General features: G+C 47.8%; 1 protein-coding gene across 8 annotated transcripts in view; it reads left to right on the top strand.

The window, feature by feature from the left end:
* The window catches only part of JSRP1 (junctional sarcoplasmic reticulum protein 1), a 189,168-nt gene extending 168,172 nt beyond the window's left edge, over positions 1-20,996 (top strand). For all 8 annotated transcript variants that reach the window (XM_069216934.1, XM_069216930.1, XM_069216929.1 and 5 more), the window contains one exon: positions 19,107-20,996. In XM_069216934.1, coding sequence (XP_069073035.1) covers positions 19,107-19,799 — 693 coding nt within the window. In that variant the 3' untranslated portion in view covers positions 19,800-20,996. The remainder of the gene's footprint in view (positions 1-19,106) is intronic.
* Positions 20,997-21,457: the final 461 nt, after the last annotated feature.

The following is a 21,457-nucleotide window of genomic DNA, read 5'->3' as shown; positions in this document are numbered from 1 at the left end:
GCATCTGAGAAACAAAGAGGATGGAGACGTTGACGTTCCTGGGAGCCATAAAACTCTGTGGAAACCCTGCACCATCTGCAAAACATGTACATACAAAGGCAGCTTTTCAGAGTTGTGGAAGAACATAGTCAAATGACCTCCCACTTGTATTCGGGAAGCAAGGGCTACACTCACCTGATTGATTGCTTTGAAATTGTTCTCTGGAGGAACCTATGCCCAACCTCGAGTTGCTCTTCTGGATGGGAAGAGTTCTCGTGAGCAATGTTGGTCTTGCCACTGGTTCCTGCTGTAGCTTTGCCCTTTGGAGGAGGCTTGCATATTGAAGCGGCCGGTTGAGCGCCCCTGCACGAACAACCCCCCAAAAAATTCAAGGGGTAAAAATCGTATTCATTGAGGCTTGTCCAGGGAGGTAAATGTGGCAACAAACTTCCCCAACTGTTTGATGAAGGGGTTTCCGAATAAGCTTCCCATGGGCCACCTCCAAGTTCCCCAGTTTGAAATTGACTTTTATCAGAAGGGAGCGTTGTCTCTCTGTAGACACAGGGCTTGCTGAGTGCAGTGGTCAAAGTTGTTGTTGGATTTACAGTGGAATCCTAGGAGGAAAGGGGGTGCTCGGTAGAAAGCAGATTCCAGTTCACAGGCCTCTGGAGTTTAGGCCAGCACCGGAGAGGTGGGGAGCAAAGGTTCACATAAAAAGCACATCCTCATCGGCTCAGTGACAGCCGGGTGCAGATACAGAGCTGGGTGTCCAATGCTTTTCAATAGGGGAACCCCGGGGGTCATAAAAGATGCTGTAGGCTGAGTTCAGGGGGTCAGCTGGGAAACCAAAGGCTGGACAGGTAGGGGAGGCACCCGCTGGATATTGCTGGAATGTTGGTCACATTCCCCAAAGCCAGGGGCTGCGGGTGCAGGGGTCTCCTTGGGCGCTGGGTATCTTCGTTGGATCTGGTCGCAGTCAGAGGGATCCTCTGGATTCAGGCTGCAGGGGTCATTGTGTTGGCCAGGAAAGGTCAACCAAGGGTGGACTCGAGGTCTGAATCGTCTGGGTTCCTTCTCTGGACAGGTGGGCCACCTGGACTCAGGCCGTGGGAGTCGGGGGCAGAGTGGGCAGGTCTTGCAGATCCGGGGTGGGCCTTGAGTCCTTTTGAAGGTTTCTTTTGGACAGGGCTGCTGTCTTTTGCAGTTCTTGGTCCTCTGCAGTTCTTGGTCCTCTGCAGTTCTTGGTCCTCTGCAGTTCTTGGTCCTCTGCTGGGCAGGCAGTCCTTTGGGGGTTTGTAGAGGTCGCTGGTCCTGCAGGATGTGTTGCCTTTTTGGAACAGGGGTTTTTTCAAGCTGCAGACAGGCCGGTAGGGCTAGGGACAAGTCAGTTGTCACCTGGAGTCTTCACTGCTGGTGTTGGCTTGGCAGTCCTTCTTCTTTCTTCTTGAGGTCACCGGGAATCTGGTGGGTAAGGTTTGGGGTGCCTCTAAATACTAGATTTAGGGGCATTACAGGGGTCAGGGGGCAGAAGCCAATGGCTACTGTGAGGGTGGCTACACCCTTCCAGTGCCCACTTCCTTTGGGGAGGGGGGGCACATTCCTATCCCTATTGGTCCCTCTCCTCCAAACCAAGATGGAGGATTCTGCAAGAAGGTCACTTCAGCTCTGGGCACCTGAGGGGTGGTCCCAGTTGAATTGGTCACTCCTCCTTGTTTTTCCTAATGTTCCCACCGGACATGCTGCCAAAAGTGGGGCTAGGTCCAGGGGGCAGGCATCTCCACTAGCTGAAGTGCCCTGGGGCACTGTAACAGGAGGCCTGAGCCTTTGAGGCTCACCGCCAAGTGTTACAATTCCCGAAGGGGGGTAGGAAGCACCTCCACCCAGTGCAGGCTTTGGTTTCGACTCCAGAGAGCACAAAGCCTCTCACCCCATGGGGTCAGAAACTTGTCTGTTAGTGGCAGGCTGCCACAGACTGGTCAGTCCTGCATTAAATGGTTGGGTAAAATACAGGGGGCATCTCTAACGTTCCCTCTGTGTGCATTGTACTATAAATCCAACACTGTCATCAGTATGGGTGTATTGTGCTGAGAAGTTTGATACCAAACTTCCCAGCCTTCAGTGAAGTCATCATGGAGCTGTGGAGTTCGTTTTGACAAACTCCCTGCTCATGTACTTAATATGGCCACACTGCACTTACAATGTCTAAGAATGGACTTAGACGCTGTAGGGGCATATTGCTCATGCAGCTATGCCCTCACCTGTGGTATAGTGCACCCTGCCTTAGGGCTGTACGGCCTGCTAGAGGGGTGACTTACTTATGCCACAGGCAGTGGTTTGTGGGCATGGCACCCTGGAAGGGGTGCCATGTCAACTTTACCGTTTTCTTCCCACCAGCACACACAATCTGCAATGGCAGTGTGCATGTGCTTGGTGAGGAGTCCCTTGGGGTGGCACAATACATGCTGCAGCCCTTATGGACCCTCACCAGTCATAGAGCCCTTGGTACAAATGGTGCCTTTTACAAGGTACTTAGCTGTGTGCCAGGGGTGTGCCAATTGTGGAAACAGTGGTACAGTTTAGGGAGAGAACACTGGTGTTGGGGCCTGGTTAGCAGGATCCCAGCACATGCTCAGTCAACTTAGCATTAATGTCCAGCAAAAAGTGGAGAGTAACCAGGCCAAAAGGGACACTTTCCTAAAATATATTTGACTAAAACAAGGATGCAAGGGCTATTTTTCTGCAGTGGGTCACAAAAGAGGTCTCCTGATTTTTAGAAGAGCTGTTTCCCGGTGCAAAGTCACTGTAACATGCGGTCTGAAAGACAGTAGACAGTGCTTTTGTCATGTCAGCTTTGTTGCACTGTGATGATAATATGGAACTTGACCTTTGCACTGCAGCAATCCGTGTGTGGCTTCCTGTTTATTGGTGCAGATGCTGTAAATAACATTGGCCGTATTTATTCTCTCATCTCTATCGCACATTCCCAGAGACCCCTTATTAAAGGCTGAGCGAGGGGGTTAACTTTCTTTCCTCTCTGAAGTGGCAGAAAGATAACTACAGTGGGTACCACTTTCTATCGGCAATCGATTACACCGGCTTAGAAACAGCAGAAGAGAGCCATGAAATATTATATAAACATAAATGATGACAGTGAATGAGTATCTTGCAGTTGAGTGGAGGACAGCCACTGAGCTGCAGTGGAACATTTTATTTTGCAGGCATGTGTGTTGGGCCAGGACCTCCTACAGTTCTGTTTTTGCACACACTTGATGCACGGGAGTTCATCTCATTCCTGCGCGACGGCATGTCAGGACAATGTTCTACGTCACTGATTGCGGCTGACTCCCTGACTTTTTCCCTGGTATGTATGAGATGGAAAAAGAGAGAGGGGGAAACAAGAAAAACAATTTAAGAGGCAAGATGAAAGAAGACTCGTAGGGAGCTACAGTGATGATTGGGGCAGCATATAGAATTATAGATGAGTAACAGTGAATTACGGGGATGTTTTGAGTGACATCAAATAAACAACAAGGACGAAGCTGGTGTTGTCTATGACAGTGGTTCCCAACCTTTTGATTTCTGTGGACCCCCACTTTAACATTAATGGAACCCAGGGACCCCCAATGACGCATCATTAGAATCCGGGGACCCCCGCCTGAGTCATTACTGGAAGCTGGGGACCCAATTTGTCAACATTTGTTAATATTGTTTAATTTTCTAGGCTCTCGCAGACCCCCTGAGAAGGCTTTGCGGACCCCCAGGGGTCCCCGGACCACAGGTTGGGAACCACTGGTCTATGATGTTACTCAGAGCCTCAAGGATGCTGTTTTTTACCTTGGTAAGCACGTCATGCGTTGCCCCCCAAAGCATCCGCCCCTCCGCTCAGCTGCTGTGCACCAGCAGACTTGATGTGGTATCCGGCCTCTGCTTTGTACCCCTGCCCCAAGGGTTCAAAGAGCCTTACCGTACACCCTTGGCCAACATGCAGCACCTCCCCTGCCTCCTCCCCGCCCCCACCCCACACACACAGCTGAGCCTTTCTGTTTCAGTCAAGGCAGGCAGAGCTGCAATGACAGGCTCTGGGGAGCCCCACCTCCTGGCTTGGAAGACCTTTGTGACGTCACAGCAGCGGGTAATGAGTTTTGTTATCCACTGTTGCTACGTCATAGCAGTCAGTTATGAGATTTAGAAAGTTAAATAAACAAGGGATGCTCTCTGAGGGCCATACATAACAATGTAAGGAGAGAGAAAGAAAACAGGTGGGAGAGAGAGGAAGAGAGATGAGAGGAAGGAGCGTAGTTGAGAGAATGGGAAAAAGCAGAATCAAAGGGAGACGTAGAAGGTAAGAGAAAGGGGGGGGCGATGAGTGTGTTAGGGCTGGTGTGCTAGGGACAGAGAGAGAGAGCAATAGAAAGAGGACTGGGAAACAGTGAAATGGCTGCTAGTGGCATTGGTTAGGACCATGGGCGTAGGAAGTGTTGGGGACCCAGGGGATGTATCCCACCCAGATTTTGGAGGGTGGGGGATACGGGGGACGAAGGTGGGGGGGACAAGGGGACACAATAATTTCTCCTCTCACATCTATTATTCAGAGGGCCATTAGCGCACAAAAGCGCTACTTATGATAGCCCTGTACGGACTATCCTCCAATCTGATGGGAACAGAATGAAGGTGAGTCTGGAGGCCCCCCCAGCGCCCTCTGCCCTTTTGTCCTGTTCACAGCTGTGGGCATTAAGGGTGCTCATAAGAACAAAGGGCAGGAGGAGGAGAAGGGTTTTGGATGATTACTGTCTGCATCACCTGCCGCCTTGAAGAGGGGCACTGCAGGATGCCTTCAAGAGGAACTGCAAGACAATGAGGAAGATCTAAAGAGGAAACAGAGTCCCACTCACTCTGGTGCCTGCAGGCTAGAAAGTAGACTCTGTGAAACACAATATTTGTATTTGCCTAAGATCACACCAGTTGGTGAAACAGTGAAGTCGAGATTGAGCCCAGATTTGACCTTTTCACACAACAATTTAGCTATTAGAAGGGTATATTTTTCTAACATTTATGTTTGATGTTTTGTTATCTTGGTAATGAAGGGCTTGATTACAGCGTGGCTAACAGGGAGAAGCCATATTTCATTTTGGGCCGTTATGCCTAGCGTTATTATTTATGTTGTTGTTATCGTTACATACTTAAGCATATTGACGTATATTATCTTTTCTCTATCTTTTCTTCACTCTACTCTGAAACATTCTACCTATGCCACTGCACCCTACACCACTTTTCTCCACTCTGTGCTACTCTACGCCACTGCAATCTATGCTGTACCACTCCACTCTACACCACTCTACTCTGCAGCACTCTACACTACGCCACTGCAATCTATGCTATTCTACTCTAACCATTGTACACTACACCCCTGCAGTCTACCAGTGCACTCTTCACCACTTTACTCAAAACCAATGCACTCTATGCCACTGCACTCTATGCCAATCTACTCTGCACCACAGCACTATTCCACTGTGTCCAACGCCACTGTACTCTGCGCCACAGCACGCTATACCACTGCACTCTATGCCACTCTACAATACACCACTGTACTCTGCGACCCTCTAATCTGCAACATTGCACTCTCTGCCACTGAACTCCACGCCCCTCTTCTCTGCACCACTGCACTCAGTGCCACTGTACTCTGTCCCACTGCACTCTTTCTGCACCACTGCACTCTAATCTACTCTACACCACTCCACTGTAGGGCACTTCACTCTACTTTGAAATCATCTCCTCTATGCCACTGCAATCTACGCAACTCCACTCTATGCTATGCCAGTCTAATCTACCCTGCACCACTCCAATGTACCCTGCGCCACTCCGATCTGCTCTGCACTGCTCTATGCTATTGCACTCTACATCACTATGCTCGACTCTGCAACAATCTACTCTTCACCACTATACTGTACTCTGCAGCAATCTACTCTATGCCACGGCACTCTATGCAGCTCTATTCTACTCTGCACCACTGTACTCTAAGCCACTCTTCTCTACTCTGCATCACTGCCCTCTATGCCACTCTACTCTACATCACTGCCCTTTATGACACTCTACTCTGCAACTCTGCACTCTGCCACTGAATTATACTCCTCTATACTCTGCACCACGGCACTCTACTCTGCACCGCTCAACTATATGCCACTCTACTGCACTCTACACCAACGTACTATATGCCACTACACTCTATGCCACTCTACTCTGCATCACTGCACTCCACCACTGCACTCTACACCAGTCTACTCTACCTTGCACCACTCCCCTCTACCATGCACCACATCACTCTATGACACAGCACTCTGAACCACTGCAATCTATGCTGTGCCACTCCACTCTGCGCCCCTCGACTCTTTACCACTCTACGCTACTGCACTGTACGCTAAACCAGTGCAGTCTTCGCCAATGCACTCTACACCTCTTTACTCAAAACCAATGCACTCTATACCACTACACTCTACACCAATCTACTTTGCACCACTGTACTCTATGCCACTTCACTCTAGACCACCCAACTCTACTCTATAACACTTCACTCTGACATTACACTCCATGATACTAGACTCTGACACTCTATTCCATTAACTCTAACACTTTCTCCACTCTGTAACTCCCTACACAACTCCCTATACGCCACTCCATTCAACTTTACTCCACTCTATGCACTCCACACCACTCTATGCCACTTCAATCTACAATACTCTACTCAACGCCACTGCACAACCCTCTATGCCACTCCACTATACAACAATTTAGTATGCTCAACAACACTCTACCCAACTTTCTCTATGCCAGTTCACGTTACTTTACTCCACTCTACTCCAGTTCACTCTTCTTTATGCCTTTCCACTCTACGACACTCCATTACACTGTGACACTGCTCCACTCTACTACTACTTTATGGCATTGGCGCTTGATTAGAGATTCAGATCTCCGTTGAGTGCTTTTTCACTCATATGAGACGTGAGTCAGATTTATCTTCGCCATTTTGGTTACAAGCACTCTGTAACCCTTTTAACTCAAGCTTAACGGAGGCTTAGGATGATACTGATACTTGTCTAGGGGATCGAAATATCGTCGGCCAAAGTACCTTGACTTGAATTTGTGATATTGTACATAAGTTGGCATAAGCATAGGTACTATGAGCTAATGACTTCGTGATTCACTATTTGAGTCATTCATGTAAGAGTCGGTGTATAAAAGCTTGTAAATCATTATTGTGGATGCTAACCTTGTAGGAAAGTAGCCTCTTTCTAGCTTGGTTACCCCCACATTTAGCCTGTTTGCAATGTGTGTTTGAGTGTGTCTACTGGGATCCTGCTAATCAGTACCCCAGTACTTATGCTCTCTCCCTTAAATTATGGTTTTTGCATACTGGTAACCCAGTACTTCACCCGAAATTGTCATACTGGTGCCCCCTTATAAGTCCCTAGTATATGGTACTTGGGTACCCAGGTCATTGAGGTTCCAGGAGATCGCTATGGGCTGCAGCATTTCTTTTGCCACCCATAGGGAGCCCATGCAAAGGCTTCTGCAGGACTGCCACTGCAGCCTGTGTGAAAAGGTGCATGCACCCTTTCACTGCCAGTTACACTGCACCAGGTCACTTATAAGTCACCCCTATAGCAGGCCCTCCAGCCCTGAGGGTAGGGTGCAGAGTACCTGTGTGTGAGGGCACCCCTGCGCTAGCAGAGGTGCCCCCACGACCTCTAGGACCATTTTCCCAGACTTCATGAGTGCGGGGACGCCATTTTACACATGTACTGGAAATAGGTCACTACCTATTCCCAGCTACATAATGGTAACTCTGAACACAGGTATGTTTGGTATCAAACATGTTGGAATCATACCCCAAGGCTTTTGCAAGCATTGGTTGTATGATTTCATGCACTCTGGGGGCCCCTTAGAGGACCCCCAGTATTGCCATTCCAGCCTTCTGAGGTTTTCCAGGCAGCCCCAGCTGCTGCCACCTCTCAGACAGGTTTCTGCCCTCCTGTTGCTTGAAAAGCTCAAGCCCAAGAAGGCAGAACAAAGGATTTCCTTCGGGAGAGGGGTGTTACACCCTCTGCCTTTGGAAATAGGTGCTACAGGCTTGGGAGGGGAAGCTTCCTTCCCCAGGCCACTGGAAATGCTTTGAAGGGCACATTTGGTACCCTCCTTGCATAATCCAGTCTACACCGGATCAGCTACCCCCAGTCCCTGCTCTGGCACGAAACTGGACAAAGGAAAGAGGAGTGACCACTCCCCTGTCCATCACCACCCCAGGTGTGGTGCTCAGAGCTCCTCCAGAGGGTCCCTGAGTTTTGCCATCTTGGATTCCAAGTTGTCAGCGAACTCTAGGAGCATCTGAGTGGCCAGTGCCAGCAGGTGGTGTCAGAGCCGTCCCCTGATAGGTGCTTACCTGTTTAGCTGACCAATCCCCCTTTCAGGGCTATTTAGGGTCTCTCCTTTGGGAGGTTCTTCAGATTCAGATTGCAAGACTCCAGCAGGAATCCTCTGTTTCCTTTACTTCACCTTCTCACCGAAGAAACTGCATCTGGACCCTCCAGGAACTCCACAAACTGCAACAACAAAGCAAAGATGACTTCTGCAACATTGTATCTTCAGCTCTTGCCAGCAAATGCAACTGTTTCCCGGTCGTACATCCTCGGAGGACAGCCTGTCTTCAGCCTGCACCAGAAGAATGAACGAATCTCCCTTAGAGTGAAGGAGTCACTCCCCTGCTTCAGAAGGCACCTCTCTGCAACGATGACCATCTGCGTGGGTCCCCTCTCCTGACGAGTTGCATGGATCCTGCATCACGGGGGTGGACTGAAGTGGTCCTGATGGTCCTGACGTCCTACTGTCCAACTTTGGTGGAGGTAAGAGCTTGCCTTCCCAAGCAAGACAGTACCCGTGTGCACCACGTGTTTTTCAGTTGCCAAGGCTTGTTGGCATCCTTCTATGAAATTCTTTGTGCACAATGTAGCTCTGGCCCCCAGCACTTCTTCCTGTGATGCACAGCTTCCTGAGTGGTTCTCTGGTGGCGTGGGATCCTTTGTTTTTGTGCTGCGTGGGCCTCCTTTTGCAACTCCTTTGTCCCCGTGCTGGGGGACTCCTGTGTGTGCTGGCTGGTCTTCTGTGGGCTTTCTGAGTTGCTGAGAGCCCCCTCTGACTCCTCCTCCCGGGTAGAGTCCACCAGGTCCCTCCTGTTCCCAGGCAGTGCCATTTTCCGCTAACCATGAGCTTTGCGTGTGCCAAGGCTTGTTGGTGGAATCCAGCGACGCAAACCAGACTGCAATCATCCATCCGGTGTGGGATATCATCTGCACCAACCAGGAACCCGCATCTATCTTCTTGGGTGCAGTACTGACTTTTGTTCTTCACCAGTGGTTCTTTTTTTTGCACCTTGATTCGGGTTAGCAGGGGCTCCTGTCCTCCCTGGACTCTTCTGTGCTTCTTGGACTTAGTCCCATTCTTCCACAGGTCTTTAGGTCCAGGAATCCACCCTTTGTGTCTTGAAGTATCTTCTGGTTCTTGCATTATCTTCTTTCTCGTGTTCTTGTGTGTTCTAGGAAAGTTACTGTGATTTACTCCTGCTTTCCTGGGCTCTGAGGTGGGTTCTGTTACTTACCTTTGGTGTTTTCTAATACTCCCAGCGCCCTTCTACACACTACACTTGCCTAGGTGGGAAACTGACATTCGCATTCCACTTTCTTAGTATATGGTTTGTGTTCCCCCTAGGCCCATTTCTAACCATTGTGATTTTCACTAATTGCACTGTTTTCTAACTGTTTTTATTGCTATTGCTGCATACTAGTGTATATAATTGGTGTATTACTTACCTCCTAAGGGAGTATAGTCTCTATGGTATTTTTGGCATTTGTGTCATTAAAATAAAGTACCTTTATTTTTGTAACACTGAGTATTTTCCTTCATGTGTGTGAGTACTGTGTGACTACAGTGGTATTGCATGAGCTTTGCATGTCTCCTAGATAAGCCTTGGCTACAGCTACCCCTAGAGAGCCTGGCTTCTAGACACTGCCTACATTTTACAAATAAGGGGTAACTGAATAAGGGGTAACTGGACCTGGTATAAGGTGTAAGTACCATAGGTACCCAGTACAAACCAGCCAGCCTCCTCCAAACCACTGTACTATATAGGTTACTTTTTAAATTTTTCTTGTAATTGGTGACATTGGGTCATCCAGATACCTTGTGTAATGCCCAAATACCAGTCTTTCTCGATTTCCCCTGTTGATGTTTTCCCACTACATTTGATCTTTTATATTTTGTTTGAAAAAATGCATGAAACATTCCATTTGCATACTACTTTATATCATTGTTTATGGGAGTGGTGTTGCATTTTATTCAAGGGACCCTTGTTTCTTTAAAGTTAGTTTACTGCTCCATTCTAGGACACTCTACTTACGCCATGACACTATGCCACACCAGTCGATGACACATCATTCTCCTTTATGCCATTAACTTTGAGCCATGCTGAATAGTAGTCTCACTAGTGTACAGCATGGCTAAAACACATTGGCAAAGGCAATAGAACTTGCATAGGCGAGACCTATTGGCTTTGCCAATGCTTGTTTATAAGGTATGAACTTCAAGGAGACTTGCAATATCCTTATGTACGCAGGGGGTATTTTACCCATTATAATACATGATCACACCACCAACTTTCCCACAAACCACTTAAAACCTTAGTGCATACCTTCTGTCATTCCAAGCTATTAAAGTAGAGCAGAAAATAAGAAAAGCAACATTCCATGTTTTGCTTTAAACAGCTGCATTAATTATGCTCTGTGATCTGATCTGCCTTTTACCTTGGTTGCTAGCTCTGGTAGAAGGCACTGTAATGTCAGAACTCGACTGTAATAACCCTATCATAGTCATTTTCCGATGTCTTTTCTTTAGAATCAGTGAATGTCTTTTCTGTATACACAGTGACTTGGTGCATCACAAACAGCCGTTTCTAAAGAAATTAGTGACTGCAGTTTATACAGAGATTAGAGAATCCATGTTTATATAGCCTGTAACTCCAAGAGCTTCTTCAGTTGAAATGCTTCTAGTTATGACTGATGTGGAGCTGAGCTGCCCAAGATCACACACACAGGAGTAGAAGTGTTATTAGAACTATGGTTTCCGAGCACAGTTTACAGCTGTTGTACCTAATCGCTTTTGATATCTCCAGTGCGGTTCCAATTGGCATGAGGCGAAGGGCATGGTGGGTGTGGGGCGCAAAGGGTATGTTCTTCCTTTTTACCCTCCTACCTTTATTTGCTTGGTGCATGAAGATGCAAGGTTAATCACCATGTTATTTTCACATTTGAGCTAATTACTTTGTGAATGTAAATAACAATTAAAGATACTTTCAGACTGTGAAAACATGTCTTCCTTTCTCCCTATTTCACTAATATATATGATTGTGTATATTTATCGGAGCCTGCAGTTCGTAAACAACGAGCGATTTGTATAGGGTTGATTGAAAGTCCCCAAGGCTGTCCCTCTCCCCCCCAGAAATGTATTGTCTCCTACGCCCCTGGTTAGGACATGGCACTCTGCTGAAGGCACACTGACGCAGGGCAGCTGGAAACATTTTAGAGTGGGAGTGCTGACCATTAGTGGCCCCTCACTAAAATATGTGCGTTTAAGAAACCCCTGGTACTGAAGGAGTGAGTGTGACAAATGAGCCACACTAGCGCCTGGAATGCGGAAGACGAGAATATATTTTTTAAACCATGGGTCCATGTGGCGCATCGTGAAATACATATTCCTAATGGAATGGAATGAACAGAGGCCATGGGGGGCGCTCTGCTACTGCAATCCTTGTCCCGTAAACAGCACGCGCTCGTATTGATGGGAAGGCATTTGTTCAGCTTTCATTCTTCTCGCATTTCTCAGGGTCAGTGGTCATGACGATAATACGACTGTACCCCGAGGGGGTCTGTGCAGAGAGTAAGGGTCTCTTTGAGACTCCGGCAGGAGCCTGCCACCGTCCATGGTGGCCAAGGACATTACCTTTGTCACCCTGGAAGACCACCGCCCCCCATATTTCCAGATCTCGGCCGCTGTACTGGAGACGGTGCTTAAGGTTTGCTGGACTGAGGCCAAGTCAAGCAAACTCCAAAAGCTGCAGTTTGTTTTTGTTAAGCAAAATACTAATGACCCCACAACCCTGGGAGTTTTCTCCCAGAGCTTGGGGAAATGTTTTGATTTTTCGGCCCGGGACTGCCGGCTTTTCCCGGTGGCCCCAAACAGGAAATAGGTCAGATGGTCCCCTCTAAACAGGGCAGACAGTCTGATGTACTTACACTGATAGTCACAAATGTGCCAGCAGGCCCAAACTGGGAACCAAAGCAGCCCTGGCAATTTGGGCGGACCAGCCCCTGGGTCTTGGGGGCTTCGAAGCACTGCTGCTTTTGTTACTGGGGGCGAGATTGCAGCACCACTGAGAAAACAGATGCCAGTAACAAAACCAGCCCCCACTTTTCCAGCCTCCCGGGGAAACGCCTGAAACCCACCACAGCCAATCCGGCCCTGTCCGTCGGGCTGTTGGGTAATGTTTCCATTGGCAGAGCCAGTGAGAGCACCACCGGCCGAAACATGAGAGTGCCTGACTCTAAACAGGTCAGGCGGACCATCAGTGTGGAGGACAGAATACTTGGCCAAGCTTGCCGCAGAGCACCCTGTCTGCAGACTCTAACTGAGGTCCGTAGTCTGTAGTGAGTGCTCACTCCTGGTAGGAAATAGACTGACAGGCACCGGCGCTGACAACTTCACCCCACTTTGTTACAGATACTGTTTGTAGTCCTGGGGTCTCACCTGCGCAGAGAGTTATCAGATGTTTGTTGGTCTAGGTAGGTGGATGAACTCAAACCCCAATGACAACACCTAGAATGCATTAGGTTCTCATGCAAAAGCCCAGAACTTGAATAACTCTCATTAATGCCAGGGAGTGAGGTGTCCATGCCTTTCCGCGAGTCCTGCAGCTTGGCCCGGCTCCCAGGGTGCACTGCGCCTCATTGCTTGATTGCGATGTGTTCAGATAAATAATGAGCTTTCGCGAGCTCGTGGGATGATTGCATTTCACTTTCAGCGGATACAGGAGAGAATAAATGAAGGTTGACTGCAAATCCTGTTCTGGCCGGACCTTTTCAGGATGGATATCATGGCGGGGTGAGTGGAAGGTCACGGGCTGTCTCATGCCATTGGAGACTAGAGCAAGTCCAGCCAGTTCTCTTATGGACCCTTATGTAGAGGAGAGGTGTGGGAATTTTACATATTACAGGAAAAATTGAACTTTTCCTGCTGAAGCTCTTCTCACACAATGAAATAAGGCACTTTTTGCGACAAACTCTAATTAAAAAAAAATTGTCCGCTTGGAAAAATATGGTATTAAATCGATTCTGTCTTGTTTAATGAGTCGCAAATAGATTCCATTTTAAGGTAGCTGAGGGGGTTAATGCACCCGCAGCAGAGGATCTACATTGCCAGGTGTAATACTGGTGAGATAACCCATGGGGTTAATGCACTTAAAGGAGAGGTTTGTTGGTAATATTAGGTTATATATGTGGATCAAGTAGTGGGTTTATGTGCCTGCTGCAGAGAATTACATATGATGTCTAAGTCACAAATTGCTATGTTATGTATGACAGCTAGGTGGAGTAATGCTTTTGTTTTAGAAATCCTGCTTACCCTAAAGGTCATATGTTACATTGAGGTGGAATGGCGTAGTGAGTTATACTCTTCCTGCGAGCATCTTTATGTTAGCTACACGGCCTAATGTTAAATCCTCACATCTTTAAAATGAATCTCCCCTTATTGATGGATGATAACATACTTACAGTGTAATAGCAATAAATACTTGTGTCGTAAACATGTACCTTGTAGTGTGTGCTTCATGAATGGTTGTTAGTGTAATAATGCGCATGCACAGCCGCGTCTCGCCTGTGAAGGAACACAATACTGCCAATATAGGCAGCTTAAGTCCAAATGCACTTTAACATCTCAGTTTATCTCTTGAAACCTGTAAAGTGACTCCTGGGTGCTCCTTTGTTACTGACTCTGGGGACAGGTTCCACCTGTGCTGTTTGAAGTCCAGGCACTCCATGCGGCGCCTCAATTCTGAGAAAGGACTTGGTGATTGTTGGGCGAAGTGATGCCTTTACGGCTGCACTTTAAGGAAAACATGGCTTGTGACCCCCTCCAGACTGCAACATCACAAGGCAAAGATAACTCGAAGTGCTTGGACTTCCTGAAGTGTCCCAGAGTCAGCTCACATCCTTGGACAGTAGATCCCACGGGCCAGGCCCAGATCCCTGTTCCTGCTCAGTAATAGCTGCGGGTTCCAGAACCCAGAGAATGTTCTCACGTGTATAGTTCGCCTTCTAAATCCCCCAGAAGTGCAGACTCACAGGCCGCACTCATGGGACTGATATGTCCACATTGTCGAGGGCTGCTTTCAGTTCCCAGTCCATCCCTGGGCATCTGATTGTTTCATTGACTGACTGACCGATTGAGACCCTTTATAAAGCGCAAACAGCTACCTCAGAAAGAAGTGTCCCGGCGCGGGTGAGGAAGAAGGAACAAAATGGCAGCGTCTCCAGTGGTTGCCCGTTGCTGTGGTGGCACATCACAGCCACCATGAGCCACAGAGATGCAGTTGTCCAGGGGCACCAACACCCACAGGATTCCACATCCACAACCTTTCATTGGAGCTTGCTAAGTCAGCTAGAGCATCCGCGTATGGATAGCGCTCTCTGGAGAAGGCCGCCATGGGGCAGCTTCCCAAGCCGAGGGGTGAAGCGCTTTCTGTCCACCTTCAGTCTTGCTGTTCTTCATGTCATCTTAGGCTGGTCTGGAAAGGTGCACACCAGTGATTTAGTTCATAGTGACAGCAGTTCAGTTATTGTGGTAAAATCTGTATTCTCGGAGAATGTGGTGTTTCTGAAGTGTGATTTTCTTCCCTGTGAGGTGGTGTGGGTAGAACAGACCCCTTGGAACTTGGTTCTGCCTACCACCCAATGGAAGGAACACAGTAGCGGAAGTGATGTTGTTCACCCTTTGACCCCGATGGCAACACATGGGTGACTCCATATCCCACACAGCCCTCGACAAAAAACCTTGGCTTATGTAACAGAAGACACTTTTTGCTCACACTGAGACGGGTTTTAACAGCGCTCTGGATGGTGGCCTTCAGGACAGACCCTGGCACTTGATAGTCCACAGATAGAGAGCCATCCATGGTGATGCTGTTCGACTGGGTTATGGCTCCGAAGAAGCAGAAGACACCTTGGCCCATATTTATAGTTTTTTAGCACCGCATTTGCGTCATTTTTTTACGCAAAAGCAGCGCAAACTTACAAAATACTATTGGGCCATATTTATACTTTTTGACGCAAAACTGCGCTAACGCAGTTTTGCGCCAAAAAAATTAGCGCCGGCTAACACCATTCTGAAGCGCCATGCGGGCGCCGTATTTATTCAATGACGTTAGCCGGCGTTAGCCGCCGGCGCTGTCTGGTGTGCGTTAAAAAAAACGACGTACACCAGGCAGCGCCGGCGTAGGGGGAAAATGGCGTATGGGCGTCCACAAATGGTGCAAGTCAGGCTGAGGCAAAAAAATCGCCACAACCCGATTTACGCCATTTTTTTACGACGCCCATCCCCCATTGAAATGACTCCTGTCTTAGCAAAGACAGGAGTCATGCCCCCTTGCCCAATGGCCATGCCCAGGGGACTTCTGTCCCCTGGGCATGGTCATTGGGCATAGTGGCATGTAGGGGGGCACAAATCAGGCCCCCCTATGCCACAAAAAAAAATTAAAAAAAATACTTACCTGGACTTACCTTAATGTCCCTGGGGTGGGTCCCTCCATCCTTGGGTGTCCTCCTGGGGTGGGCAAGGGTGGCAGGGGGTGTCCCTGGGGGCAGGGGAGGGCACCTCTGGGCTCATTCTGAGCCCACAGGCCCCTTAACGCCTGCCCTGACCCAGGCACTAAAATCCGGCGCTAATGTGGGTTTTTTAGACCCGCCCACTCCCAGGCGTCATTTTTGCCCGGGAGTATAAATACGACGCATATGCATCGGAGTCATTTTTTAAGACGGGAACGCCTACCTTGCATATCATTAACGCAAGGAAGGTGTTCACGCAAAAAAATGACGCTAACTCCATGAACTTTGGCGCTAGACGCGTCTAACGACAAAGTATAAATATGGAGTTAGTTTTGCGTCGAATTTGCGTCGAAAAAAACGACGCAAATTCAGCGCAAACGGAGTATAAATATGCCCCTATTGTATTTTGTAAGTTTGCACCGATTTTGCATCAAAAAACGACGCAAATGCGGCGCTAAAAAAGTATAAATAGGGGCCCTTGAGTCTAGACTTCAGTGTGGGGCTGTCGGGTCCACCTGGCCCAGGGTTCACTAGATGTCCCAAAGATGCACCTTAAGAGTTTTCTCATACTCTGCCAGGCTTTGGGCCTTACTTAGTTTGATGAAAGGGCCAGTCATCCACAAACGTGGCTGAAGCATTGTCTGCTGTATTACAAGTGACATAGACCATAATGCACTTGTAATACGGCGACGGGTCAAACACTATATTTGTGACACAGTATCCCATCCGTCAAACTCTAAATAACGCCCTTGGTTACATGACAATACCAGGCTCAAGACTTCACAGAGTTGCAAGCCCAGGACTGCGATTTTTCTGTTGCTTTGCACTTTTTTCAACTAAATCTGGTTTGAGAGATCAGTTTGCTATTTCCCTTCCTTAGGTTGCATTTGGGTTTTTCCCATGGTTGAGCATACGCAGGTACTTTGGGCATCTTCCTTACTGAACAATGAATTATTTTGAGCCTATTTTGAGTTTAGCATTTTCGTGAGAGTGAGTATGCACAAGGATGTATTACATACATTTTGTACTGAGGCAGTGTGCTTCAGCATTTACACTAGGGTGACCACCCCCTTCCAGGTCATTAAGGACACTGTTTCCAGCCCTAAATTTTAATGCGATCCCCCATTGCACTCTGGGCATTGTAGTCTTGCTGTGCTTTCATGGTATTAGAGTACCACATCTGAAAACAATGATTTGTATGTGAAAAGGTGAGGACTGGAGACAGTGTCTGTAATGGCCGGAAGTGAGGTAGTCCCCCAGTGTGCACCCACCAACCAATGCAATAACAAAACTGGCAAAGATGGAATCTATCAGTCTCAGCAAAAGTTTCTTTTACGTTTGTTGTTTAGTGCCAGAGTACTAAAATGGCACTGCCTAGGTAGAACTTTTATGAAATTTAGCCCAGTATGTTTTCGAAGCAACCAGAAGGTGGGAGCCTCGCCCTGCTCGCAAGCAGCTGTCCTATCGATGTGAGAAATGCAGCAAAGGAAAACTAGACCTTGTAATTCAGCAAAGGAACCAGCTTTCAGTAGGTACTTATGTTTCAGTGCCAGATTACTCCTGTACTTGTGTGACGGTAGGTTCTGTGTCTGCCACGGTTCAGAAAGATATTTGAAATTGTGCCCTTGTGTGGGTGCGCTCGGGTTGGCGAGTGGATTGTCGATTTTCAGAGGTTTCAGTGGCTTCCCAGAGTACTCCTTGGATGCTGCAGATGTCACAGGTACTCGGGAGTACTCCCTGCACATTTACTCTCACGTGAAGGCACTTCCTGGTATACAGTTGCACATAGTGTGCGAAAATGCTTGTTAAAATCTCAACAGTTCAATCACGCTAGCTATTTTTTTTTTTCTCCCACCTGTGAGAATATTTCTACCTTTGGAGAAACCCTAACCCTCCCTCCCGTCCACTAGTCCCGTGGACCCTCGCCTTTTTAAACTCTGCCTGATCAGCTGGTGTGCCCAAGCGTGGGAGATCATGGCTGTGGGTACCCCCAGTCGAGCCATATTCGGCTAATGCTCCGCATACTCGTCTGATCCCCCGATCCCTCCCTGCACAGAGCGCTGCTTCCGGTTACCCCAACATTTCAGAGATCGTGGTAAACGGGGGTGGAATTGTCCCGGGATTTTATTAACAATAAATATAAAAAGCTTTTGCGAATGCTGTATGTTATTTATAGCTTTGGCTTGGAGACAGCTGTAGCTACCTCCCCAGTGTCGTGTTTTCCATAAATTGTCTAATAAAAATGCAGAAATGGCATGCAGGCTAGCTCATCGTACCCATTGGTCTGTTCAGGTGTCTGTCACAGTGAGTTGTCCATTAGCTGCCTTGCACTTTAAATCACTGCATGTTCCAGCTCACGTGGAAAGGACCGCGCTTCAGTGCCAGGGGTGGAAGGCTTGGACTGCTGGGCCACCTCTTTATTTTCATATTTTTTTTACATTAGTCCCATCGTATTTTTGCATGTTGCATGTGTTTGAAAACAATTTAAAAATAAGTGCGTGCTTGCAAGGCCGGGCCTATTGTATTTGCCCCTTCTAGTTTATTTTGAGAGATTTTTAGGCCCATATTTATACTTTTTTAGCGCCGCATTTGCGTCGTTTTTTGACGCAAAATCGGCGCAAACGTACAAAATACAATGGTGCAATCGTATTTTGTACGTTTGCGCCGATTTTGCGTCTAAAAACGACGCAAATGCGGCGCTAAAAAAGTATAAATATGGGCCTTAGTTCCAAGTTCGTGCTGTCTATAGACGGCTATGATTGATATATGGTCTTAAAATTCAAACCACGAAGCAATTAGTACAGAGAGCTGTGTGAATAAAATGAGGTCTATTCAAATGTTCGTGTAGATTTAAGAGGATGAAACATTCCGCTTAGCACTGGGTCGTTTGAGGGTTGTGCAGGTAAGAAGCATAGACATTCCTTTGCTGCAAGGACAGGCCAGCAGAATACCTGCCCTTTCCCTGATGTTGTGGCTGAAAGTAGGCCAGCGTGTCCTTCATGGTTGGATCATCAAAGGTGAAATAGTATATAATCTGAGTTTTAACATTTCATGAACAGTGCAGGCGCCGTTTGGCTGGAAGGCAGGAGGGGTTTGCATGCAGTTGGCTGAAATGGCCTTTTAAAGCATTGATGGTCCGAGTTTTGAGCTAGCAGATTTAATGTAACTTTGTCGTGGTGGTTGACGTTGGTTTTCATCATCTCTTTGCAGCCGGAGCCTTGGTTTTTCGAGAGCTGGTTTGAGGCGTCGGACCCGGAGCCGGGGGAGGACGGAGAGAATGAAGCTGCGTCTGCGCCAGCCGAGGTGAGCTTGGAAGCTAAACCAGAAAAGCCAACTCCCCTCCGGAAACCAGAGGCGGAAGTGGAGAAAAGAAGGCCTGCGAAGGAGAAAGAGGACAGCTTTCCGGCGAAGACGGAGAAAGTGAAGCGGGAGAAAGCAAGTAAAGAATTGTCTGAGGCAAGGGAGAGACGCCAGCCAGCAAAGGCCAACAAACCCTGGAAGGAGCCCAAGGAGGCCGAAGTGACGAGAGAGGACAACAAAATAACCAAAGAGCGGAAGGTCAAGGGTGGCCCCACAAGCGAGAAGAGGAAAGAGCTCAAGAAGGACAAAGGGGAGAAGGAACCACCTCAGAAGCGGGGCAAGCCGGACAGCAGTGAGAAAACTGCCCATGGGCAGAACAAGGGATACAGTAAGCGAGCCCTGAAGAAGGACCCGCCCGAGGACAGGCAACGAAACAAGCACATGCCGCAGCGGGGCCAGAAATGGCCTCGAAAGGACAACCCGCGGGGACTCAATGGCAGCAGTAGGCAAAATACCCGCCACAAGTTCTTCCCACAGAAGGAGGATGAGAAGAGAAGGTTCTTTCCAAAGAGCAAGCATGGGGCCTTCAAGCCGCATGACTGAGAGTCACGCCCAGACCACTGGAGAACTTCAGACTAAGAACCCACAAACACCACTAATTGTCTTTGGGCAAACAATGTGACTGACAGCCTAGGAACACACTACATAGATCTTAGTAAATGCTTTCTAAAACACTATGCTGCTAGTTAAATAGGAGCACCGTTGTGTACAAACACAGGTTGGGTGACAAGGACCTGGGTGGAACTCCCCGCTGGATGCTATTGGCGTGTCATTCAGGCTTGACGTGTGACTGATTCTGCTGCAGCCCTCCTGGCCTTCCAGGGACAGGAACCTGCCAGGAAACCTCCCAATGCACCTTTAATCCCGTCCAGCTCAAAGTTGCAGAAACACCACCCAGTGTGATCTGCTCTGTTGTTTCTTCCTGAAAAAGAACTCCCCACCTAAGGACTCTCCATTTCCCGGAAACTGCTAGCAATGCATCTCTCACTGTCATATTAAAATGAATTGTCAACCTGCCGACTGCTTACCTTTCTTGGATTCATGTTTATTTGCATAACCGGATATGGCTGACTCTTGACTTGTAGCTTCATGCTGTTTGGACTGTGAAAGCTCACACATAGCTGGCAACAACGCTTCTGTAAGCCCTTAGCCAATCTCCTTGAAACGAAGGGTGCACACATTTCTCTTAAGTACTCAAAGTGTGACTGCAAAATGTTTATTCTTTGAATTCATTGATTACGAATTGTTATTTTTATAGAGTCACTTCCTTGTATCGCCTGCCACCTGCTGGACATTTTTATAACACTTTAAAATGCTGCTTTTTTTGTGACCTTTTGATGTCATTACAGCTCAAGTTCTCAGTGATTTCCAAAGGGAACCTGACAACATTTAAATAACATGGTATTTTAGACTTCAAACCTTCATCCTTGCCAATGGTGTTGTGAAGAAGAAGATATAAAGACAATGTTTGGCCCTCCACCCTGACGCCATTAGATGGTGCTGTTTGAAGAAGTTATTCACATGTTGCACCTTCCACCGTTTGACCGACAACTTCCAAAAGTGAGCCACTTTTGGAACCACTTGGTGTCATTAGGAGAAGGAGTCTAAAAAAAACGCCCAATAATCATGAACTGAGAGGCCTATGGCAGTGGCGGTTTCATCCATGTGGACGTTTTCAATGCAGCGCTTCCAATGAGCAATAAAACACGTTCTAAGAGAGGCATGTTCCTCTCAAGTTAACTAATTTGCCCGAAGTGCCAGGGTGCCGTGATTAAGAGGTTACATGGTTCGAAAAAGTGTGTCAGGACTGTAAACATGGTGTCCCAGTGATAATGGACCAGGTTCATGCATGATGTGCTGCTCCTGTCAAGGGTTTTTCTTTGAATTCTGGGACTCGTAGTCTGGTTTACTCTATTATAAAACAGGACTGCAAGTGCCAGAATTCAAAGGACAAAAGCTGGACTGAAGCAGCACATCACGCATGGACCTGAACAACTTGGCAGCTGTGAAGGGAGTTAATTTGTTTCTTCTTCTCGCTAGTGTGACACTGGATCCTTTTATCCACCAAGAGCAGCATTTACGAAAGGCCTGAGTACAAGGCCTCCTGGAATCTCAGGTGGTAATACTGCACCCGTTAAATACTGATACCATGGATTGCAATATTACCTGTGAGTGCGTTTTTCACTAGGACAGGATTCTGC

The sequence above is a fragment of the Pleurodeles waltl genome, chromosome 12, assembly GCF_031143425.1.
Source record: "Pleurodeles waltl isolate 20211129_DDA chromosome 12, aPleWal1.hap1.20221129, whole genome shotgun sequence".
Classification (NCBI taxonomy): Eukaryota; Metazoa; Chordata; class Amphibia; order Caudata; family Salamandridae; genus Pleurodeles; species Pleurodeles waltl.
Note: the sequence above shows the minus strand (reverse complement) of the source record. Positions and strands in the feature narration are given on the sequence as shown.